The following is a 26,749-nucleotide window of genomic DNA, read 5'->3' as shown; positions in this document are numbered from 1 at the left end:
AAAATTTATTCCACACATGCATGGAAAATACTAGAGGGAACATTGCATGCCGGATATGCTAAACATTCATATGCCCCTTCATGCTTCAGCCACCATTCCAGAGGACATGCTTCTATGCTGCCAATGCTCATTAAAAAAATAATGCATGAATTAAATTTGTGACTGAACTTCTCGGGCGGAGAATTATAGGTCTCCTGCTCTGTTTTACCCACATTCTGTCATACTTCTTGCCATCCTATACTTCATGTTATATCAGTCTTGGATGATGACCAAGCACATGTTGTTCGTTTTAAGAACACTTTCACTGCAGATTTCACAAAACACAAAAGATATCAATGTGAGATTTCTAAAGATAGCTACAGCACTTAACCCAAGGTTTAAAAATCTGAAGTGCCTTCCAAAATCTGAGAGGGATGAGGTATGGAGCATGCTTTCAGAAGTCTTTAAAAGAGCAACACCCCAATGCAGAAACTACAGGACCTGAGCCACCAAAAAAGAAAATCAACCTTCTGCTGGTGGCATCTGACTCAGAAGATGGAAAATGAACATGCGTTGGTCCGCACAGCTTTGGATAGTTATCGAGCAGAACCTGTCATATGGTGGTTGAAGCACGAAGGGACATATTTACGGTATCTGGCACATAACTATCTTGTGACACCAGCTACAACAGTGCCATGCAAATGCCTGTTCTCACTTTCAGGTGACACTGTAAACAAGAAGAGGGCAACATTATCTCCTGCAAATGTAAGCAAACTTTTGTCTGAGCAATTGGCTGAACAAGAAGTAGGACTGAGTGGACTTGTAGGCTCTAAAATTTAACATTGTTTTTGAGTGCAGTTATGTAACACAATCTACATTTGTAAGTTGCACTTTCATGATAGAGATTGCACTACAGTACTTGTATGAGCTGAATTGAAAAATTTCTTTTTTACAGTGCAAATATTTATAATAAAAAATAAATATAAAGTGAGTGCTATACACTTTGTATTCTGTGTAACTGAAATCAATATATTTGAAAATGTAGAAAACATCCCAAATATTTAAATAAAAGATATTATTGTTAATGGCGTGATTAATCGTGATTAATATTTTTTAATTGCTTGACAGCCCTAATTAAAACGTTACTAGACTTTTTTAACCTGGGCAGAACCAATGTTCTTTTCCCTCCTAGCCTTATTCTCTCAAGTGACTGGGCCAGTTTGGCTGAAGTTCTCCAAAAGAAATGCAGTCTTAGGCAGACACTCAGCATGGAAAATTTGAGCCCAAATGGTTAAAGTCTGGCACAGATATAAGATTCTGTTTTCAGTTGCTCTAACAGGAATTTGTCAAGCAACAGTGCTACAAGGCCTGCTTATGAGATATAGATAAATATTAACTAAGGGCTTGTCTTCACTGGCAATTTACAGCATTGCAATTTGCTGTACTCAGGGGGTGTGTTTTTTCACACCCCTGAGCGAGAAAGTTTCAGCGCTGTAAAGCACCAGTGTAGACAGTGCTTCCAGCGCTGGTAGCTATGCCCCTCATGGAGGTGTGGGTTTTTTTTGTTTTTGTTTTTTTTAAAAGAGTGCTGGGTTTTTTTTTTAGTGTGCCACGACCAAACAAGGCACGTTAAAGCACTGCCCGCTTTAGCGTTGCCAGTGTAGACTAGCCCAAAGTCAGGGATGCCTTATGTTTCAGCAAGGAAATACATCTGTTTCTCCCTTATAACATCTGGCATATTGTATTGTCTTAAATGCCAGGGCTGCTTGATGAAGGTAATATTGAAATTATAAACCATGTTGCTATTTGTACATAAAAATAATGAAAGTGATAAAAAATATTAAATGACACCTTGATGAGTCATAATACAGAATTTGTGAACTTCAACTGTTATCCACATACCATATCTGAGCTGAGAGAAATGGCTTGATCTTGCAAGCCTCATGAGTAGCCCTTGCTTCATGCATAAGCAATGCCAGCTAGCTTGAGTAAGGATTTGCAGAATCAAGTCCTTAGAATTATCTCCAAGTTTACATCCTATCACATTGTACAAGTACAGCATTTTAATTAAAAAATAATCTTTCCATAGTTATTTTTATTCCTTTTCAACAGCATATATAATAGAACTTTACAAAGGTACATTAAATTATTCAATTGTGTTTAACAAAAAAATAATCACGGGTTGAAAATAGAGCCCTGCAATTATGCTTCATTAAAATATTGTTAGATTTATAAACATGATACTATTTCTTCTTTCAGGCCCTGATTCAAGAGGATATCCCTATTCAGGACAGCACTTAAACATGTACTCAGAGTTAAGCATTTCCTTACATATTGTACTGAACAGCGGGTGGACTTAAGCACATTTAAGTGCTTTCCTGAATCAGAAATGTCTATATGCATTTATTGGCCCTGCTGCTCCTGCTATATTCCTTCACTGTGCAGTGCAGCGCAGCGCAGCCAGCCCCACAAGTTGTCCTTTTGCTTTATTGGTTTATTAGTCATAATTTGCTCCCCTCATCTTCCAGTTGTCAATTTGTATATTTCTACTACTGGCAAGAGAGTGTGTGTCTCTATGGTGCTATATAATTAATAAATAGCTGTAGCTGAGCTCTGGTAAAAATTGACTGCAGTGATTCCAAACCCTAATGGTATAGCCATTTTAATTACAAAAAGCTATGTTAAAGCTAGGTTTTAGTTGCACAAAAATAGGCAATTTCTTAGCTGAGTTTCTCTCTGCAACCTTAAATCTGCCCCTTTTGTGAATGCAATTAAAAGACCCCACTGTAATAATCATGTACAATCAGCAAAATTTTACTCATGTACTGGGGCAAGGTTTTTGGGTTTTGGTTTTTTTTATTGTTACTGGTATAAAAATATTCATGTTTTCACTTACAATCATCATTGTATCACTGTAAAGGCGAAAACAAGCTCTGGAGAAGGAGAAGCCAGAAATCCCAAAGGCTTTGAAACAAAAAGCAAGGGGGGTGGGAGGTTTGTTTTTAAAAAACGATGTGCAACTGTTAGCCTGACATTAATGGTAGGAGCTCCAGTTTTAATAGGGATAGAAAGACGTTGTTTCTATGCAAAATGTTCACCCTCTTCAGATTCGTTTTCAAGCAGCAGCAAATTATACGCTGGAGCATGTCCCCAGGCTCACCAAGCCCAGTTGGTACAAGTCCAGGAGGACCAGAAGTCACATTTATCAGTATCTCTGCTCCCCCTCACTCTGCCAGTCAGGGCAAAATTTAAAGTTCAGGCTCAACCCTCCAAAAAGCTGAGCACCCTCAATTCCCATATACTTCAGCAGGAATTGAGGATACTGAACACCTTGCATGGGTGCTCAGAATCCTACAGAATCAAACCCTAAGAGGCAGTCCTGAGTCCTTTAAGTCACAAGGCTCCTAAGGGTTATCTCTGTTTGCTTCTCCTCGGCCATGTAAGGTGCATACGCAGAAATATGACAGGGCTCCATATTCAAGTCAGACAGCTAGAGATCGAACAGCTTTGATTTATTTAAAGAACCATTCACAAAGTCCTATTAAATGCATCCTAAATCTTCCAACATCTACTTTGCTTTTAGTATCCAGTTACAAAAAATGCTTCTTCTCATAGGTAAGCTGCATTTCTAAAGAGCCTTTATTTGTGATGACATGAAAACCAGAATATCTGTTATGAGGACAGGCCTTCATTTAGCCTCTGGTAAGGTTTGATTCGATTGTTACAGTACCCCTCCCCTACTTTACTGAGGTGGACAACCATTAATTAAAATTCACAAGACAATTAATCACAGCTCTATAAAGCTGTCATGTGTCTCTGCCTGTCACAACCTCTGTATCAGATTAAATTTGTTCAGTCAGGTTCAAAGAATGGTCACATGAAAGGTCACAATTTGATAAAAACCTAACAAAGTATTCACTACCACATAAAGAGAGAGAGAAGCAGCACATTGTACATCTGTTTAATTAATTAGAACAAGCCTTCTCATTGAGTCACCAAGTCATTTGTAGCTGTCACTGTGCACTATCAGCTACTTTCCAGGCATTTCCTTCACTGTTTTCATGTTGCCATCAGGAGACAAATACTTCCATCATGCACTGGGATAGAAGAAAAGATGTGCCCAGTTAATGGGCCATGAGAATAATGAGATAGGATTCAGTGAGGAAGCCGATTATTCCAAGCTACAGGGGCCTGGATGATGGAACAACATTCTGCAAAAGTGAGAAATCCTGATTTGTATTAACTCATTTAGCCCTGGTCTACACTAGGAGTTGAGGTCGAATTTAGCAGCGTTAAATCTATTTAACCCTGCACCCATCCACACAACGAAGACTTTTTTTTCGACTTAAAGGGCTCTTAAAATTGATTTCCTTACTCCACCCCCGACAAGGGGATTAGTGCTGAAATCGACCTTGCCGGGTCAAATTTGGGGTACTGTGGATGCAATTAGATGGTTTTGGCCTCCAGGAGCTATCCCAGAGTGCTCCCTTGTGACCGCTCTGGACAGCGCTCTCAACTCAGATGCACTGGCCAGGTAGACAGGAAAAGGCCCGTGAACTTTTGAATTTCATTTCCTGTTTGGTCAGCATGGCAAGCTGCAGGTGAGTGCAGAGCTCATCAGCAGAAGGGACCATGATGGAGTCCCAGAATTGCAAAACAGCTCCAGCATGGACTGAACAGGAGGTACGGGATCAGATCGCTGTATGGGGAGAGGAATCCGTGCTATCAGAACTCCTTTCCAGTTTTCGAAATGCCAAAACCTTTGTCAAAATCTCCCAGGGCATGAAGGACAGAGGCCATAACAGGGACCCGAAGCAGTACTGCATGAAACTTAAGGAGCTGAGGCAAGCCTACCAGAAAACCAGAGAGGTAAACGGTCGCTCCGAGTCAGAGCCCCAAACATGCCGCTTCTATGATGAGCTGCATGCCATTTTAGGGGGTTCAGCCACCATGTTGTTTGACTCCTTCAGTGGAGATGGAGGCAACATGGAAGCAGGTTTTGGGGACAAGGAAGATAGCTCAAAGCAAGCAAGCGGAGAAACCGGTTTTCCCAACAGCCAGGAACTGTTTCTCACCCTGGACCTCGAGTCAGTACCCCCCAAACTCACCCAAGGCTGCCTCCTGGACCCGCCAGGTGGAGAAGAGACCTCTGGTGAGTGTACCTTTTAAAATAGCATACGTGGTTTAAAAGCAAGCGTGTTAAATGATTAATTTGCCCTGGCATTCGCGGCCAATACGGCTACTGGAAAAGTCTGTTAACGTGTCTGGGGATGGAGCGGAAATCCTCCAGGGACATCTCCATAAAGCTCTCCTGGATGTACTCCCAAAGCCTTTGCAAAAGGTTTCTGGGGAGGGCAACCTTATTCTGTCCACCATGGTAGGACACTTTACCACTCCAGGCCAGTAGCACGTAGTCGGGAATCATTGTAGAACAAAGCATTGCAGTGTATGTTTGCTGGCGTTCAAACAACATCTGTTCTTTATCTCTCTGTGTTATCCTCAGGAGAGTGATATCATTCATGGGCACTTGGTTGAAATAGGGTGCTTTTCTTAAGGGGACATTCAGAGGTGCCCATTCCTGCTGGGCTGTTTGCCTGTGGCTGAACAGAAATGTTCCCCGCTGTTAGCCAAGGGGAGGGGGGAGAGGTTAGCCACGTTGTGGTGGTGGGGGGGAAGCAAAATGCGACCTTGTAACGAAAGCGCATGTGCTATGTATGTAATGTTAACAGCAACGTTTACTGTGAAAGAGTGTACTCATTGTATAAAATGTGTCTTTTTAAATACCGCTGTCCCCTTTTTTCTCCACCAGCTGCATGTGTTTCAAGGATCACAGGATCTTCTCCTTACCAGAGGCTAGCGAAGATTAGCAGGTGAAAAAAATGCACTCGTGATGAAATGTTCTCTGAACTCATGCTGTCCTCCCACACGGAGGGAGCACAGACAAATGCATGGAGGCAGACAATGTCAGAATGCAGGAAAGCACAAAATGACCAGGAGGAGAGGTGGTGGGCTGAAGCATGATGAGAGGAGGCAGGAATAATGCTGAGGCTGCTGGAGGATCAAACTAATATGCTCCAGCGTATGGTTGAGCTGCAGGAAAGGCAGCAGGAGCACAGACCGCCGCTACAGCCACTGTGTAATAAACCGCCCTCCTCCCCAAGTTCCATAGCCTCCCTCACCCAGACACCCAAGAATGGGGTGGGGAGGCCTCTGGCTACCCAGCCACTCCACTCCAGAGGATTGCCCAAGCAACAGAAGGCTGGCATTCAATAAGTGTTAAAGTTTTAAACTTTTAAAGTGCTGTGTGACCTTGTCCTTCCCTCCTCCACCACCCCTCCCAGGCTACTTTGGCAGTTATCCCCCTATTTGTGTGATGAATTAAAAAAGAATGCATGAATGTGAAGCAACAATGACTTTATTGCCTCTGCAAGCGGTGATCAAAGGGAGGAGGGGCGGGTGGTTAGCTTACAGGGAAGTAGAGTGAACCAAGGGGCGGGGGCTTTCATCAAGGAGAAACAAACAGAACTTTCACACCATAGCCTGGCCAGTCATGAAACTGGTTTTCAAAGCTTCTCTGATGCGTACCGCGCCCTCCTGTGCTCTTCTAACCGCCCTGGTGTCTGGCTGCGCGTAACCAGCAGCCAGGCGATTTGCCTCAACCTCCCACCCCGCCATAAACGTCTCCCCCTTACTCTCACAGATATTGTGGAGTACACAGCAAGCAGTAATAACAGTGGAAATATTGGTTTCACTGAGGTCTAAGAGTAACAGCCGTGTTAGTCTGTATTCGCAAAAAGAAAAGGAGGACTTGTGGCACCTTAGAGACTAACCAATTTATTAGAGCATAAGCTTTCGTGAGCTACAGCTCACTTCCTCAGATGCATATCGTGGAAACTGCAGCAGGCTTTATATATACACAGAGAATATGAAACAATACCTATTCCCACCCCACTGTCCTGCTGGTAATAGCTTATCTAAAGTGATTTCCAGCACAAATCCAGGTTCTCACACCCTCCACCCAGGAAATAGCCCAGCTTGATTGTCATGCACATTGTGTAAAGAGTTGTCACTTTGGATGGGCTATCACCAGCAGGAGAGTGAATTTGTGTGGGGGGGGGTGGAGGGTGAGAAAACCTGGATTTGTGCTGGAAATCACTTTAGATAAGCTATTACCAGCAGGACAGTGGGGTGGGAATAGGTATTGTTTCATATTCTCTGTGTATATATAAAGCCTGCTGCAGTTTCCACGATATGCATCTGAGGAAGTGAGCTGTAGCTCACGAAAGCTTATGCTCTAATAAATTGGTTAGTCTCTAAGGTGCCACAAGTCCTCCTTTTCTTTTTACTGAGGTCTAAGCGAGTCAGTAAACTGCGCCAGCGCGCTTTTGAACATCCAAATGCACATTCTACCACCATTCGCAACTTGTTCAGCCTGTAGTTGAACAGCTCCTGACTACCGTCCAGGCTGCCTGTGTATGGCTTCATAAGCCATGGCATTAAGGAGTAGGCTGGGTCCCCAAGGATAACTGTAGGCATTTCAACATCCCCAATGGTTATTTTCTGGTCTGGAAAGTAAGTCCCTTGCTATAGCTGTTCATACAGACCAGAATTCCTGAAGATGTGAGTGTCATGTACCTTTCCCTGCCATCCCATGTTGATGTTGGTGAAACGTCCCTTGTGATCCACCAGTACTTGCAGCACTATTGAAAAGTACCCCTTGCAGTTTATGTACTCGCCGGCTTGGTGCTCCAGTGCCAAGATAGGGATATGGATTCCGTCTATGGCCCCACCACAGTTAGGGAATCCCATTGCAACAAAGCCATCCACTATGACCTGCACATTTCCCAGGGTCACTACCCTTGATATCAGCAGATCTTTGATTGTGTTGGCTACTTGCATTACAGCAGCCCCCATCGTAGATTTCCCCACTCCAAATTGATTCCCGACTGACCGGTAGCTGTCTGGCGTTGCAAGCTTCCACAGGGCTATTGCCACTCGCTTCTCACTGTGAGGGCTGCTCTCATCTTGGTATTCTTGCGCTTCAGGGCAGGGGAAAGCAAGTCACAAAGTTCCATGAAAGTGCCCTTACGCATGCGAAAGTTTCGCAGCCACTGGGAATCTTCCCAGACCTGCAACACTATGCAGTCCCACCAGTCTGTGCTGGTTTCCTGGGCCCAGAATCGGCGTTCCACCGCATGAACCTGCCCCATTAGCACCATGATGCCCACATTGCCAGGGCTCGTGCTTTGAGAGAAGTCTGTGTCCATGTCCTCATTGCTGACATCGCTTACTCACCCGGTTTCGCTTTGCCAGGTTCTGGTGCTGCATATGCTGCTGGATAATGCGCATGGTGTTTAATGTGCTCCTAATTGCCAAAGTGATCTGAGCGGACTCCTTGCTTGCCGTGATATGGCGTCTGCACAGAAAAAAGGCGCGGAACAATTGTCTGCCGTTGCTCTGACAGAGGGAGGGGCGACTGACGACATGGCTTACAGGGTTGGCTTACATGGAATTAAAATCAACAAAGGGGATGGCTTTACATCAAGGAGAAACAGAAACAACTGTCACAGAGAATGGCCCCCTCAAGGATTGAACTCAAAACCCTGGGTTTAGCAGGCCAATGCTCAACCCACTGAGGGAAAAAATTAGCATGGGGAAATAGTTTTTAGTTTGTGTAATGACTCATCCACTCCCAGAATTCAAGCTTAATTTAATGGTGTCCAGTTTGCAAATTAATTCCAGTTCTGCAGTTTCTCGTTGGAGTCTGTTTTTGAAGTTTTTTTTGTTGAAGAACTGCAACATTTAGGTCTGTAATTGAGTTTCCAGCGAGGTTGAAGTGTTCTCCGACTGGTTTTTGAATGTTATAATTCTTGACGTCCGATTTGTGTCCATTTATTCTTTTACGTAGAGACTGTCCGGTTTGGCCAATGTACATGGCAGAGGGGCATTGCTGGCACATGATGGCATATCTCACATTGGTAGATGTGCAGGTGAACGAGCCTCTGATAGTGTGGCTGATGTGATTAATTACATTGATCATAGGACCTAATCACATTAGCCACAGTATCAAAGGGTCGTTCTAATTTTTCCCCTACTGTTACTCACACCTTCTTGTCAACTGTTTGAAATGAGGCATCCTGATTATCACTACAAAAATGTTCAGTTTTTTTGTTTTTTTTTCTCCTGCTGCTAACAGCCCACCTTAATCTACGAGTCTCCTTAGAGTTGATATGGCAACACCCATTTGTTCATGTTTTCTGTACATATATATCTTCCTACTGTATTTTCCACTGAATGCATCTGATGAAGTAAGCTGTAGCTCACAAAGGTTATGCTCAAATAAATTTGTTAGTCTCTAAGGTGCCACAAGTACTCCTCATTCTTTTTGCTGATACAGACTAACACGGCTGTTACTCTGAAACCTCTGAAGTCAGTAGAACAACACAGGTTAAAATCAGTGAGAACAGAATCAGGGCCAATCACCTGTCCTTTACATCAACAAATACATCACTCAAATGCCTTTGTTACAAAACCTTGGTAACCTATTCTCAGAATTTTTTTACGCATTGGCTGACAAACTCTTGATTCACAGGTTATCTGCCTATTTTTCTTATTGGAGGAAAAAATCAGGAATCTGAATTTTATAGCACCTATCAAGTGAAAGACATGCTAATAAAATACATCAACAACATATAAAAACTGGTAAGATTAATGCCTTTTCTGATTATTTGTCATAGTATACAAGTTTTTATTCTACCATTACTGAAAATGTGATATCACAAAAATAGAATGCTGCACTTTCCCAATTACAATCAAGTTTCAACATATTCTCAACGTCCACTTGCGCAACAAAAGTAAGAACTTGTTTTCTTGACCTTAGCCTCCACTTGTGCACATACGCACGTCTGTGCATTTATTTTTCCAGCACTGGAACTTGAATGGAATAGGTTAGATCAGACAGACAAACATGCCAGTGACGTGATTCAAGAATCTGTGCACACACATGATGGAATCTATCACCTCTGTGTGCAGGCATTAGTGCTGAGAAAATGCATGCACGCATTTTGTGTACGTGCACACAAGATTGTACATGTATAAATGGAGGCCAAGCTGAGGTCCCAGTGGAAGTCAGGGCCTAAAACAAACGTAAAACAATTTTGATAAACAAGTTTACAGAAGAATGTTTGAGTACAAGATGTATTGAATAAATAAATCCTCCTTCCTTCATTATTTTTCTGCAATCTGTTTAAGGGAGTAGTCTGTTCTTGCACAAGAGTTTTGACTAAATTCTTTTCTCTAACACACACACTTTGTCATTGAAATCAATGAAAGTCCTGTGCCTTTGGGAATCTAGAAGACATCGTTTGGAAGAGAGGTTTTAAAATCAAAATAATATTTATTGAAAAATAGAGTGTGTTTTTGGCTTCTCTTTGGAAATTGTTTGTTTTAGTTTAAAAGTTTAACGTGGTTCTAGAATACTTCACTCATGAGATATTATCTTTATGTCACTTAAGGTATGATCCTGGCAAAAGAGATACAAAACAAATACATAGGCTTTGGGAAAAAGGGAAAAAAGGCAGGGAAACAGGATAATGCTGGCACAGTTCCTTGCACTGAAGTATAATAGTTTTTTACTAGATGTCCTGAACATGCCAACTACTGCTGTGACTGTCACGGAGGTTGTGTTCAAGTGTATAAAAAACACTTGATACACTTTAGCTGTTTATCACACAGGCAATATTTAAAGCTTTAACTATATAAAATCTGAAAACTTTCAGTTTCAAAGTTGTTCGGGTTTTTGTTTTTTCCATTCCCCACCCCTTTATGGTAAAAGTGATACTTCTGCATAGAAAGAGACCATCTACCTACCCAGCTAAATACAGTCATTATTTAATATAAGAAATACGATACAAAAGCAAGTAGAGCTAGTTGAAGTATTAATTCATGAATCCTTAAATAACAATCAATCAATCATTGTCCCTCCTCTGCGTAAACAAAGAGTTACGGTGAAAATTACAGAGATAGTATGCAGATCACGTTCTGTTCAGGTCACTACACTGTCTTTCACTGCAGTTTGTAGAAACAACTTTTTTTAAAGTTATGAAATTTCACCTGTACACCTCACTGTTACTGTCATGTCATGTCACATCAGCTTGAACAAATCCCTATTAGTTCCTGACAACTTCAAGCACATACAATGCACTGTGGATTATAAACATTTTGTAATGCAATCAATCTATTTTTCTTTACTTTTTTCCATGTCACATTCGTCTTCCACTTCTCCAACAACTGCTCCTTTCCTCTAAGCAGGCTGACAAGAGCGCAGTTGCCTTTATTACTACTGTCCATGTTATTCTTATATGCGATGTTGCTGTAGCTGTGTTGGTCCCAGGAGATTAGGAAGACTAGGTGGATGAGGTAATATCTTTCATTGGACCAACTTCTGTTGGTGACAGAGAGACATGCTTTTGAGCCACACAGAGTTCTTCTTCAGCTCGAAAACATCTCTCTGTCACCAACAGAAGCTGGTCCAATAAAATATATTGCCCCACCCACCTTGTGTCTGGTTATTCTTAGGCAGTCCTGAAGGGAGTATACATGCACAAAGCAGTGACTGTTCTCCATAGAAACAGGGTGCTTCATCTCAGGATCATGGTTAGCTTCTATTAGACTAAGAAGTATTTTAATTTTTGTCTACTCTGGTCCCATATTTAAAGATCAGAGAAGAAGAGGGAAAGGGTCCTGAATCTAATCCCCCTCAGCTTTCCAAAAAGCTTTATACAGAAATCACCATCCTGGCTATTGCTGTTTTTGTGTGTGCATGCATGCACACCTATCCATAAATGCAACACACACACACACAAAGTCATAGCATTACAGCAAGTGAATAGTTCCTGCTAAAGATACAAACAAGATGACAATATGTGCAATTTAATACACAATGCAAGTGATCAAGTATCATAAATCTCACTGTAAAAATCTCTGCATGGCTACCAAGTTTTCATTTGAAAATCAGATTCACGTGAAAGACAACTAGGGTGACCAGATGTCTCGATTTTATAGGGAAAGTCCCGATTTTTGGGTCTTTTTCTTATATAGGCTCCTATTACCCCCACCTGCTGTCCCGATTTTTCACATTTGCTGTCTGGTCACCCTAGACTCTGTACATAAACAGCAGCAGCCCTCATAGTGTAAGCCAGGCCCACTTGTGAGAGCCATACATTTCATGCTCACCACATACCATGGTAACAGTTGGCAGCACACACGCAGCGGTCAGTTGTGATTTATAGTGGGTTTTGCATTCCTGTTAATATTTTTAAGCTGACATTGCATTGTCAAATAATGCACCTTTGACAGCATGGATGTATAGAATGCGTGTGGGAGAGAACCTGTATCTTTATGTATATTTAGGGCTCTTCATTTTCGGTTTTTACTGAAAACCCCTTAAAAATTCCCATGTTTTGAAAAACCCAGTATTTGGATTTTTCTAATTTCTACCCAGATTTTGTACCTGCTTGAACTTCCCGGACCCGGTGCCGTGGCCACTCTTAGATTCCCCGCTGGCCTCCTCAGCATGACTGTGCCAGGGAGGGTAAATGCTGGTTAGTGGCTGCTGCCACAGCTGTCCAGTGAAGGAGCAAAACAGGCAGGGACACTGCTGAGACCACCAAACACTGTAGTGACAGGCTGCAGGGAGAGGAAGGCTGTACCCTGTAAGTCCTGGCCCTCTTCTGGCCCCGGCCTTACCCCTGTTCAGCACCCCCTTCTACGCCACCCACTGCCATTGTATCAGGCACCCCCTTGCTCTCACTGGGTGCCCCCATGAGTTCCAGGAGCATCCTCCCCACCACACGTGCTGCCACCGTGAGTACTGGACATGCCCCTCCTCCCCATCCCCTGATAGCCACTGCGAGCAGCTGGGTCCAGAGATCTGTCACTGCCTGGCGAGGAAACCCAGGGCACAGAATCCCCTCCTGCTCCCAGGATGGGAACAATGAAGAGGGTGGAGCTGAGGAGCACCAAGACACACTGGAAAAACTGTTGCAAGCCTGTACCTTCAGGCTTTCAGAATTCACACACTGAAGATCCTTATATCAAGTGTAACTGCTCAAGTCACCAACAGTGAACTGACTTAGTTTTAAATGCAGTTTTATTTTTGTACTGGGAATTAGATATACACACAATAAATTTTTACCGTTCTCTATTTGTTGTTTTTGTTCTGATCTCCCATCCCCAGTATTAAACCTGATATTCACCTAGAAAACTGCTAAATTAATTTTCTGTAGTTATTTTCACCCATTTTTTCATTTTTGAAATAACTATCAACACATTCCTCAGAATTTAAAAAGAAATAACCAGAAACCAAAAGGCTTATGCATATTGTATAGAAACAGACACACAATAATTTACAACTGCCTCTTTCACAAGCAGCCCTTTAAATTACCTGAATTCATTTTGATGTATTTCAGCAATTTTCCTTTCCAGCTTCTGTGATTGTTTGGGAAAAATCTTGAAGTCGCTAATGTAATTGTCTGGGTGTTCATCAGGATCATAATCTCCGAGCTCAGCTGGACAAGTTAAAAAACAAAACAAAGCAGCAGAATGAGTTAAATTAAAGAGTAAGTTAATGATGGAAAACAGAGATAGTGAATGAACGTGTCCTCCTGTAGATCAACCTCCATGTGTCATTCAGAAAGTTGCCAATTTTAGTAAGAGTTCAATAAACTGTATTTCCAAAGGAAAGCACGCTTGTTGCATTCATAAGGCTACAAAATATCTGGAGAGATACCTAGTCTTTGAGGAATGTGCATCACCACTGTGGGAGCACAAACTCCTCCCCATCCAATAAATGAATTTCAAAGTACAGTTTGCAGGTAATTGATTATAAAAGGTAATTGAAAACCATCATTTGGTGATAACATGCTCTGAAAAATATATATAGTTAAACCAAACATCTGCCCTTCATCACTCGGTAGACAAGCAATTTAATAAAACAGACCAAAACACTCTGAACTAGATTCTCCTCTCACCTATCCCAGTGTAACAACACTGAAGAAAATAAGTTTAATCTTACCCTAGTATATAAGCACAAAAGCTGTGCTCACTAACATTAGTCAATTTGCACCAGTTTATGCCAACGGTGAATTTGGTCAACTGACTTCGATGGGAGCTCTTGGGTGTTCAGCTCTTTAGAAAATCAGGCCACTTATTTAAGTGCCTAAATATGGATTTAGAAGCCTAGTATTAGGCACATATTTTTAGCCTTGTTGGCCTTTGCTATCCAGCTCTGGGCCTCAGTCTGGCTTTGGATATACTGTACATGAGGGACAATGCTCCCTAATGCAGCAAAAGTTGCATGTACGAATCTGGAAGCAGAATATACAGCCTCTTTTTCCAAACCTTTATACACTCCTGCTGATCATGCTAATAAGGTTGCCAACCCTCCCAGTTTGGCCAGGAGTCTCCCGGTATCAAGCTCTAGCTCCTAGAGGCGACCGAAGCCAAACCAGGAGATTTTAGGATGCTAAAAGTCCGGCGGCACAGTGGGACTAAGGCGGGCTCCCTACCTGCCCTGGCTCTGCACCACTCCCGGAAGTGGCAACATGTCCGGCAGCAGCTCCTAGGAGGAGGCATGGCCAGGGAGTCTCTGTGCACTGCCCCCGCCCCGAGCACTGACTCTGCAGCTCCCATTGGCCGGGAACAGGGAACCGTGGCCAATGGGAACTGGGGGGGTGGTGCTTGCAGGCAGGGGCAGCGCAAAGAGCCACCTGGGAGCCTAGGAATCGCTGCTGGACATTACTCCACTTCCAGGAGCCACCGGAGGTAAGTGCCGCCCAGTCAGAGCCTGCCCCTAGAACCTCCTCCCACACCCCAACTCCATGCCCCCTCCTGCACCCAAACTCCCTCCTACAGCCCGCACCCTCTGCGACACCCCAACCCCCTGCCCCAGGCTCAGCCCAAAGCCCCCTCCCCCACACTCCAAACCTCTCGGCCCCACTGCCCTGACCAGAGCTCACCCGCATCCCCCTGTCCCAGCCCAGTGAAAGTGAGTGAGCGACAGAGGAAGGGGGGCTGGAGTGAGCAGGTGCGGGGCCTTGGAGAAGAGGCAGGTCAGGGGCATGGCCTTGGGGAAAGGGTGGAGCAAGTGTGTTTGGGTTTGTGAAATTAGACCGTTGGCAACCCTATATGCTAATCACTTAGAAATTATTGTGAAGGACATTATTAAAATCACTAAGATAAATAATAAACAAAACTGTAAATAAATTGAGGTATTTACTAGGAACAACATAAAGGATAAGAGAAAGAAATGTCACTTCTAAAAATATTACGAAGATTTTAAAAAGATTATTTCAAAAGAGAAATCAACTGAGCTCTTTTTCCTCATACACTATTTCACCACTCATTCACGTGGGCAAAAAATTGGCATTTACATCACAGTACTACCCCTCTTTCTATACAGGCCTATCCCCTTCCAGGGGTTTGGTCACTTCTTGGCATTTGCAACAGGCACTAGGGCAAGTGTAATTATCAGAGTCTCCCAATCTGATGGTAGAATTTGGTGATGTACTTCCAACACATCATTGCTGCCAAATTACTACAGCACAATGTATGCCTACACATTGGGTATCTGTGCACACAAATTTCCAGATAGATATCTAACTAGCAATCTGTGTGTGCAATCATAGAATTGTCTGCACCAATATAAGGATCCAATTACATATCCAAGTTTTGCATGTGCACCTCCAGTTTTTCCTCAAAATTTAGCCCTAAAAGTCAGGCCAGTACAGAACAGCCAGGGAGAACCTATTCCCACATTTTTAAGTTGGTGTCAGGAATCTCCAGCATCTCCAATATTTCCGGAATGTCACTGCATACTCTGTTATCCTCATGCCCAGTCCTCAGTTAACACAGACACAAACAGGCTACATCTTATAGTGCTCATTAGCTTTTCTAAAACTGACTTAGTACAGCCTTTGATTGGCCACCAAACAGTAAAGGAAATGAGGATGGTACTCCAATCACCTAGAGACTGAGACCCCATAACCATGGTAATCTACTTGTCTCCCTCTGCCCTGGGGTCCAACTATCATTCAGATCTCCTTTGTTTCAAAGTGGAAAAATGCAATCTGAACCACTGCCTCTGAATCAATTAACTTTTATCTTTTGTTTAGTTCGTACGGAATTGCATATGTTTATATTCAGAAATATAAAGGTACAGAACCTTGATTTCTTTTATAGCTAGAGCTGAGTACCATACACAAAATACTGTATATTCTCATATAAAAACCTAACAGAATTAGTTTGTTTTTTACAATGTCCTAATTTGTTCCTGGTTTCTTACACTTCTGAACCCCCTCCATTTTTGAAGCACATGTTCAAGTTTAGAGAGAGGATGGCAAGGACAAAGGGCTCACTATTTCTTTTCACCTTATTCTGAAATACACTTCTAAACCCTTTGCTGTTTATATTGAATACCACTCTCAAGGTGCTGAAATAATTCACAATGTGCTGTGGGTTGTACTTACCTTGGACAATACAGGCACCGAGGTAGGCAGCATCAGAAAAAGAGCACAGCAAACGACCATGGAAAATGTCCCTTTTTATTTGTAGATACAAAAGATATCTGCAATATAGTTTAAAAAAAGCACTTTAGAGTAAGAGTGAGGCCCTGTTGTGAGAGCTTTTCATGTTGTATTTACTTTACCACCAAGACCATCATTGTGGTCAACTATTCTGGGTCTTTCACTTGCTGCATGAAAGGCAGTGAAGGGGAATGTGAAGGAGGGTATGACCTGCAAAAAAACTAGACTACTGACAAGAAGAGAGTTGTTGATTTCCCTCTGGAAAAATATAATTGGGAAAACAAGAGTGACAGTACTTTACTGAGAGAATGACGAAGAGCACAACATAAGGTGAACCCTATTGTAAATTTAATGTCAAAAATCTATGTTAGCTCAGAGAAAGGGTGTTTGGGGGTATGTCATCCCCTTTCAGAATGTTCATCTGAGCAAACTCAAACTTCTGAAAACAAGGAAATGAAATGTAAAAATTGCCCATGTAACCTTAACTCTGCCCTTTTTCAGCAATGCCCCAATATGCCCAGTTTATTAAAAAATACCTTTATTCTGGCAACCCCACAGTTACTGAAATATACATGCTCTTCACCTCCTTTTACAAGCCATTCACTTTCACCCACAGGATTCTAACTAACACTATTTAAAGGACAAAGCAGGGGGAGGGAGATTGCCCAGGCCATGTTCACCAGAAGATCTGCTAGGTCACCACCTCTTAAGTCACCAGTTAGACGCTGCAAAGTGGGCAAAACATGATGCCAATGCAGGCCACCCCAAATCAGACTGTAGTCAGCAATCCCTATGTAGTCAGTTTACTCCTTGCTCTTCTGCAAACTACTGCAACCTCCTGGTCCAAGAATCACCCAGTATCCACACACTGGCAACTCCGGCAGCATACACATTTATTTTCCATCAGCGGTCAAGCTACTGCGTGCTGTCGATTCCAAATATCCACACTGTGCATCTTGGGAAACACCGCATTAATCTGCCCCGAGATCAGGAAGTAGCCACTTGGGTCCACTCCCAAGGCTAGTAAAATACAGATTTTCTCAAACCACCGATCTAAGGTTTGTCTACCACCCATCCTCATGTCCCATCCCCTCCACAGCCAGAACTCCTCTCCCTGTTCCTGTCCCCACCCCCACTCCGTCCTCACCACCTGACACAATATCAGTCTCCAGCTCCTCTCCCAATATAAGAAAAATTTTCATTAGACCACCCACTGATTATTCTGCTGTGTTCACAGTAAACCTCCCCATAAAATAAATATATTATAACAGACACCACTTGTAGCAAGCAACATGAATTATTAGATCTTCATTCACAGGGTTACAAAAGTTCCAACTAGAAACATCAGTGATGGGGTATTCACAAGGGGAAATGGCATTGGCACATTCCCTCAAACTACCCAGGTAACCAAAAAGCAGCTGCCTAAAAACCTTTTTTTTTTTTTAAATTGGTGCAAGCACAATTACAATCCTTCCACACTACACATCTACCCAAGTGAACATGTTCTTAAATACTGATCTCAGTTTTCATTCCCCCAGGGATTTAGTGAGTTCCAAGCACTACCTTGGATAACGCTTGACAGATTGAGACCATTTTGACCCATATCACATCAATAGTTTGATCTCTAGCTCTGCACAAAAAATCCCCACCTAGAAACTTTTTGAAAAATGATTTTTTTTCCAGGGCTTACATCTCCACAACCCCTACCTCAAACGACTCCAAGTTTGGCTTACTAACCTTATCCTCCAACCTCCTGAGGCACACCAAATTTCAAAGGAATCTAACAAAGCATCTATATTTTAGAGGACTTGAAAAAGTTGACTGTGACGGGATAGACTACCCTTCTGGGATGCCACCTGATGTACTGGGATTTCACTGAGCCTGCTTGCTCCATTAGCCTGGGCTCCCTCTCCCTGTTTTGCTGAATTATGCTATCCGGCCTCTGGCAGCACACATACACACTGGTAGGAACGCAACAGCCGTAGAATCACACAGAGTCTGCAAAACAGTTCTCTCTGAGAAGACTCAGCTAGGAAATCACCCAGCACTCAAGTACAGCTCCCCTCTGGAAAGTACACCCAAAATAATATTGTTTTGTGCTGTAGAGAAATCTATACAATGTAAGCTCATAAATTTGCCCCGTACCTCAATGTGGAGGAAGATACACACAAGTTCTTGCCCCCCCAGTTAGTAATTGCACAAACTGGGTTTAATAATAAACAAAAAAGTTTATTAACTATAAAAGGCAGATTTTAAGTGATTATAAGGGATAGCAAACAGAACAAAGCAGATTATATGAAGCAAATAAAACAAAACAAAACATGCATACTAAGTTTAAGATTTTAAAGAGACTGGCTTCAACAAGTAATTTCTCACACTCAGTGTTGTTTTGGGCAGGATGCAGAGTTTCTGTAGCTTAGAGTTCCAGTTATTTCTCTTTACAGACTAGACTCCTCTGTCTCAGTCTGGATTCAGCCCTTACCTTTCTCACTGCTCAGTTCCTTTGTCTCTTCAGGTACTTTCAGCAGTCTTTCTTCTTGGGCAGGAAGGCAATGGAGAAGAGTCCTGATTGCCTAACTTCCCAGCCTTAAATAAGATTTACAGAAGGTGGGAATCTTTTGTTTCCCAGACTTGACTTCCCCCTCCTTTCAGTGGTAAATTACTAGAAGTCCAAGGTGGTGTTTAGTACCAGGTGACAGGACCACCTGACCTAGTAGTGTCACAGCTACATCCCAGGACACCTCTCAGGAAGGAGAGAGATCAGTATCTTTAAAGTCTTATTGTTTCTTCCTAATGGCCCATCAAAGCCAATGGCCTGTTTGGTGGGTGTCTCCCAAATACACCCCCAGTTATAATTGTTACATAGTCAATATTCCTAACTTTAGATACAGAAATGATACATGCATACAAATTGGATAATCTCATTCAGTAAATCATAACCTTTCCAATGATACCTTACAAGACTCATCTTACATAAAATATATCTTAGGCCATATTCATATTATAACCATATTTCTATGAAGAACATGAGGTGTAATCTGACATTGACCTTTAAACAGAAGTTGTGATACAACCTTAACAGCACCACTACACTATACACTGGTTAGAATACTCACTTGTTATCTGAAATGCCATAGTAAATTGTTAGTTTGTGTGGACCAACCCACTCATTTAAACACTGGCTGCACTATGGAATCTCTCTCTCATAATACTACAGATAGTAGAAACAATATCCATGATGAACGCACTGGCTCCTGCTGAAATTCTCTCCTTTAGCTCTATAGGATCTGAGACAAGCTTCCAAACAAAGCTGAGAGGCCTTGGGGCAGAAGTGGGCACTGGGGCACAGGACACCTGGCTGGGAGAGTCCCACCCCACCAGAGCTGCTCACATTAGAACAGAACTGATGAAAAGGAAACAGTCACCTTCTGTTGGCTACACCACAGAGCAGCATTGAACACCAGAAGCAAGAAGAGAGGCATTTCTTTAGGGATATTTCTCTAAGGGACAGCTGCCCAGGAACTCAAGTACAGTACCACCAACAGCAACAGATCATCTTGGAGCTCAGGTGCCAGCACTGAGCTCCCTTGTGAGCCAGCTGGCTCCTTGCAGCTCCACCATGCAGCTTCCTAACCCCTTGTGGGAAAACAAGCCATTTGAGCACAGCTGCAGGAAGGAAATCAGCCGGGAGGGATTTTTGGAAGGTCTGTGTACTCCTGGAATCCTTCAAGATTTGCATTCACCATGCTCGGTCCACTCTCACCTTCACCTGCATGGACAGCTTATGGAAATGAACCTCCTGGGCCCCTAAGGCAGCATTGTCAACAGACATCCCGGCAGGGGTCTCAGTTTATATGTCTAGGTTATCTGGCTATGTATTTACCCCATACATCCTGTGCCAAGCAATCTTGCCTGTAAATCTGTAACGAACTCCAGAATGGAGCATGACTCAAAAGTGTTAAGTCTTCCACCAGTGTGCCTGCCCCTTCCCCCAGAACAGACTATTGCTAAATATTAAATCAACAGAACATTATATCCCTCTTCAAGCAAGTAAAAAGGTCACTTTTCAGGAATTCCCTTTAGTGTCTTACAGCGTTGGATGTTTCCGTAAGAATCTTGTCCCTGAGAGGCTTCATTTACTCTCACACTGCTCTCTACTATTTATTTTTTTCTGTCTGACTAATGTAATCTTTGTCCAGTCACAGTTCACTAATCCATTTTAAACTTGACATTATTGGAGCACAGGTGGTCCCCAAGAGGAAAAAATGTGCTCCACCTTAGTAAACTGAAGGCCTTGGTGATACGAAAAATCCTTAATCTGCAATGACAATGTGCCAAAAGAGGTTGCAGTGGCACTGCATCGGGGCAAACCAGCAGCCTCAAAGCTTGTTTTAATCATCCTCTCCAGGATTTAAATCAGTCTGCACAGCCCTGGGAAAAACCAAAACTCTGGGAGCAAACTTGGGAAAGCATGTTCGCTGTCTAGTGAGTAACAAAACAAATCCTGTGAAAAGGCAGCTCATGGGTTCATCGCAGCACTTCCTAGCCAATTCTGAGGCAAACAGGTCTGCTCTAACACTGCAGGTTGATGGTTTCCGAGTCTGAAGGTGGGGTAAAGTGAGAGATAATACTGGAACCAGCAAATGGTGAGCAGAACTGAGGAGAAGTGACATTAATCATTTAGTCCTGGCCTGCACTAGGCATACTTCTGATTGAGAACAAAAGGTACACACACTTTCAGAATACAGCATAGGAACAGAGATCATTAAAACAACCATCTTCTCTTGTAGTATCAACTGCAGTTGACACACTGACAGCAGTTGACCCCATTAAATTACATTACTGCACACGACGGTCAATAATATGTGCTATACACAGAAATCATCCAAAACTGCAAATTCCTTAGCCAACCACTTACACCTAATGGCGTCCTGTAGCATTTCTCAGGCAAATAACAAAGAAATGGTAGAAGTGTTATGTTTAAGAAAGTTAATATACACTGGATTATTTGGTATTGACTTAGAATTGTATTAATGGAACCAAATGTTATTAAAATAGCAACGTTTTTGCAAATTACATCACTTTTAATGCAAATGGGAAGAGGGAAAAGGCTTGCACTGTAAAGGAAAGAAAAACACAGTATTTTCTGCCTTTACTGCTCCATTATGGGGTGCAAAACGCTGACTGTCTAGGCTCTTCCGTGTTGTTAGGCACCCTCATCCAGAAAAACAACCCCAAACACATACATGTACATTTTTAGCACCCAAAAATAGACCTACAAATGAGTGAGAACTATTTTGCCACATCAGTGACAACATTCTGCACCTAGTGGATAAGATATTACTGTGCCACTTTAGGTCAGCAGCAGCATTTCTAGGGCAGCTGGAAAGTTAACCTAATTTTTCATATGCATTCCTGTAGATCTACATAGAGGGAAAGGGAGTGGACGAGTGCAGTATTTCTAAGCAAACAGTCTGGGCAATTTTAATCTCATGAATAGCACTGTCTTTATTCTACTTGTTTGCCTACAACAAATTAAAAACAAAAACAAGCATGTGCTCTCTACTTTCCCAAAATAAAATCCAGACAGTTTTAAAATCATGTCATTCATTTAGGTCTTAAGTGTGGAAGACTGTGATCAGTAACTCCAATGAACTCTGTATTCAAAGATTTCCTGTTAGAAAATTATAGCTGTATAGCCAGCATTAATCAACAACTCTGGTCTCTAGTCCTATTTAAGGTTCAGGGGGGCAATCTTCAGAGCATCCGTGACAGCAAATGTCTGATTTTCTGTTAACATTACCAAAAACAAATAATGAACTATACAATAAGACAGAACCCTTATTTTAATGAATTAATTGGGTATTGAGGAGTTCATAAAATTGAACATTTCAAAATTACAAGAGGTATGGTGCATAAATTGCACTATGGCGCACTTCATCGCTTTCTTCTTGTGCTTTAAAACTCTGCAATTGCGATGCATTGAAGGCACTGGAATACGAAGAGATGTCAACTTGTTCTTATCGCTGTTATGATGCGGGGTTTTTTTCCACGTTAGGAAAAAATGGTTCATATGATGTGCTGCTCATAAGATTGGTGTTCATAAAAATCGAGGTTCTACTGTACCCCCATTTTATTACTATAACCCTACTTGCAATAAAAAATACTAATATTAATTGAAATCTTTTCTGGCTCCAAATTAAGTCATTACCATGACTCCTATAAACATAAGATGTTGGAGAAGTGTGGGGCTTTTTGTCTGCTTGTTGCTTTTTTGTTGATTTGTTTGTTTGGTTTGGTTTTTTACTTTTTCTGTAGTAAAACAATGTTAATTTAGTTTATAATGATCATAAAAGAAAACAGAGCAAATATTTGAAAACTTCTGAAAGGGCAAAAGTTGTACATAAAGACCAAATAAGTATCTCTAACAACTAGTGTGTGTCTATTTCTTTCTGTTTCATTTAAGTCTTGCGCGTTGTTGGCCCTAACATGGGCTGTTTTAAAATATAAGTTTTATTGAAGCACCTAATGAGTAAAAGCTTTTGTCAAGCCACTTTACAGAATGTACACTGCCTCAGATGCAAAAATAATTACTGGATGGGGTGCGCTGAATATAAGATCACAAGAACATACAACAATTGATATTTATCAAATCTAGCATTTGCATCTCAAGATCTGCGCAGTATTTTTCCTGATGTATATATTACAGATACTGAGGTAACAAGAAGCAACATCTAAGGTCAGTAGCACAGTCGACTGTTTCTCTCTACTAACAGATTTCCCCTAATCTCAGTCTCTCCAAACATCTCTCTCTATGCATATAAAGTACAGTGTGTTACAGTTCCCATGAGCAGATAGCTTTTAGATTCCTCTTAAAAATCTGAAGTTTTGATATCTTGGGAGCCAGTTTGTAAATTGCCCCTCCTTTATGCTTTCTATCTGAATGATGAGTAAGTACATTATTTTGTCTGATACAGAATTGGTAAAAAAATTGTCAACATTTTGTAAGACAGTTGAAAAATAGCAAAACCAATTTTTTGAAATTTTGAAAAACCATCTTTGCAAAAAATTTCTAAAAATTTCCACCAGTTTTATTTTCATAGCACATCTTCCCTTTTCTTCTCATCTGCTTACAAAACCAGACCAATTTCTTCTTCTTTTGGAACTTCAACAAAAAAACCAAAACATTAGTATTAGGGTTTTGTTTTTTTTTAATCTAAAAGTAGTTAATTTCCTCCCTCCCCCAGTCCCGGGTATACATAACCTGAACTCATTATAGTACGTCATAATTTTGCAGATCTCTAAATCTCCCCCTGTTGTAGGAGAGAGACTAATTAATCTAAAATGTTTGCTTTTTAATGCAGAGAAGCGTTTCTTTTAATTGAAGCAAACAACAAATACCATGCTCTATCATCAATTTTGGAATGAATGATCATTTGTACTAAATTTCATTAAACTTTCAGGAACTTTCACAAATAAACCAGTAGTCATCACAATACTCTCAGTTACCACGATTACTCATAAAAATATTCATAAGGGGTCCAGCCTACACAGCGACTTGAGGGAATAGGGCCCCGTCTGCCTCCCAGCTCCCTCATGGCATCCTTGGACCTTGGTCTGGGGGGCTCAGAAGCATTGTTTGCCCACTATTCCTCACCTACTCCAAAGCAAGTGAGGTGGGTGTAGATAGAACCTTGGCTCTGGCCCACCGCCCCCACACTCCCCCCAAAGCACCAGCCAACATAGCTGAGCTACTATGGGGTGGAGGGTTACTACCCTTCGGAGCAAGGGGGAGCAGGACAGGAATCATACCTGAGAGCTATGATTCTCTTTGTGTTGGACTTTGAACGACACAGTCCTTACACGGAGTCGATCACATCCGTGCACTCGAGCCATTCGTATGTTATTTGATTAGCTCTACTTTTAACTATTTATATCAGCAGCAGCATTTTAAATTCTCAGCAGGCAATTCTATTTGTTCCCCCTCCCCCTTAGACTTAGAGGAATTTTCTTATTTTATTCCAACTTTTGAAGTGCTCTCTTAGTAATTTAGAAGCCCTCTTTTGTCTTCACTGAGGTTTTACTCAACCTCACAAATTTGCTGGATTTGTTTGACTGCAAGATCCCATTCTTGAAATCAGGATTGGTTCACAGACTCAAGAATTACAAGGCCAAAAGGGATCACTGTGATCATCTAGTCTGACCTCTTGTACACCACAGGCCATAGAACACCCCCAAAATAATTCCTCGAGCATTTCTAAAGAAAAACATCCAATCTTGATTTTAAAATTGTCACTGATGGAGAATCCACTACACACTTGGTAAATTGTTCCAGTGGCTAATTACTCTTAAAAAATTACATCTTATTGCCAGCCTAAATTTGTCTAGCTTCAATTTCAGCCATTGGATCATGTTATACCTTTCCCTGCTAAATTGAAGAGCCTATTTTTAAACATTTGTTCCCCAGATAGGTACTTATAGAAGGTCATCAAGTCACCCCTTAACCTTCTCTTTGTTAAACTGCATAGCAACATGCTCAAAGAGCTCAATCTACAAGACATGTTTTCTAATCTTTCAGTCATTCTAGTGGTTGTTCTCTGAACCCTCTACAATTCATCAACATCCGTCTTGAATTGTGAATGCCAGAACTGGACACAGGATTCCAGAAGCAGTCGCAGCAGTGCCAAATACAGAGGTAAAATAATCTTCATACTCCTACTTGGGATTCCTTTGTTTATGCATAAGCCCTTTTGGTCACAGTGTTGCACTGGGAGCTCATGTTCAAATGATTATCCACTGCAACCCCTACATCTTTCTTAGGGCTTGTCTACGCTACCAAGTTTTGTTGACAAAACTTATGTTGACACCCGAAAGTCGACAAAACAAAAATTGCCAAAGGGTGTTCACACTTGCTCCCTCTGTGGACAAATCATGCCCACATTGGGGACACCATCATCGACAGGGTGAGCAATGCTCTGTGGGTATGTATCCCACTGTGCAGTGTTGTGGGAAGGAAGAGCTGATCTCTCCGCATCTTGGGATTCTCTCTGAGTTCTCCCACAGCCCCCTCAGCTGCCCAGAGCAGCATCATGAGTAGCTCTGTGAGCTCTAGGTGCTGAGGAATGGCAAAGCAGCACAGCAGTCTGTCCCCCTCCCGCTGTGGCTGTGTTCTTAGGGCAGAACAGGAGCATTCCAAAGATTTGCTCTTTGTTTGTTCCCCAAAGGGAGCAGCACACAGATACTTCCCAGCGCTTTGAAAGGGGAGGGGCGCATGCCTGCAGAGATCAAAACACTCAGCAGAGCAATCAGGGCAGGCATTGTGGGATACTGGCGGGAGCCAGTTCTGTTGACAAAACAATCAGCAGTGTCTACACTGGCTCTTTGTCGACAATAAAGGGAGGGGAAAAGAAAAGTATCTCCTAGGGGTGGAAGTTTTTTTGTTGCCAAAACAGGACGTTTTTCATGACAAAAGTCCCATTGTAGTGTGTCCACTCTTGCTGTTTTGTCACCAAAAGGCAGTTTTTGGTGACAAAACTTGGTAGTGTGGACACGGCCTCAGAGTCACTAATTCCCGGGATGGAGTCTTCCATCTTGTAAGTAGGGCCTACAGTCTTTGTTCCTAGATGTACACATTTACATTTAGTTGTATTAAAACTCACAGTGCTTGCTTGCACTCAGTTTATCAAGCGAACCTGCCCTCTGTAGTGACCTGCCCTCTTCATTATTTACCACTCTCCTAGGTTGTGTGTCATCAAACTTTAACAGGGATGATTTCATGTTTTCTTCCAGGTCATTAATAAAAATGTTAAATAGCATAGGATCAAAACCACACCCATTTGATGATGATTCTCTATTTACAATTAGATTTTAGATCTACCAGTTAGCCAGCTTTTAATCCAATATATAATGTTAATTTTACATCTTTCTAGTTATTTTTTTAATCAAAATGCTATGCAGTCCCAAGTTCAATGCCTTCCATAAGTTTAAGTATATTACATCAGCACTATTACCTTTATCCAGCAAACTTCTAGTCTCATCAAAAAAAGTTATCAAGCTACTTTGACATGATCTATTTTCCATAAACCCATGTTGATTATCATTAATTATATTACCCTCCCATAATTCTTTATTAATCAAGCCCCATATCAGTTGCTCCATTTTCTTGACGTCAGACTGACAGGCCTATA

General features: G+C 41.9%; 1 protein-coding gene across 2 annotated transcripts in view; it reads right to left on the bottom strand.

Moving 5' to 3' along the window:
- FRMD3 (FERM domain containing 3) overlaps window positions 1–26,749 on the bottom strand; it is a 226,847-nt gene that overhangs the window by 59,414 nt on the left and 140,684 nt on the right. For both annotated transcript variants that reach the window (XM_084628730.1, XM_084628729.1), the window contains exons 5-6: window positions 16,506–16,603; window positions 13,424–13,547 (exon numbers count right to left, since the gene is read on the bottom strand). In XM_084628730.1, coding sequence (XP_084484856.1) covers window positions 13,424–13,547; window positions 16,506–16,603 — 222 coding nt within the window. The remainder of the gene's footprint in view (window positions 1–13,423; window positions 13,548–16,505; window positions 16,604–26,749) is intronic.

Source organism: Lepidochelys olivacea (genome assembly GCF_965140295.1).
Source record: "Lepidochelys olivacea isolate rLepOli2 genome assembly, chromosome: 5".
Classification (NCBI taxonomy): domain Eukaryota; kingdom Metazoa; phylum Chordata; order Testudines; family Cheloniidae; genus Lepidochelys; species Lepidochelys olivacea.
The sequence above is the reverse complement of the archived record's forward strand: the minus strand, read 5'-3'. Positions and strand labels throughout refer to the sequence as shown.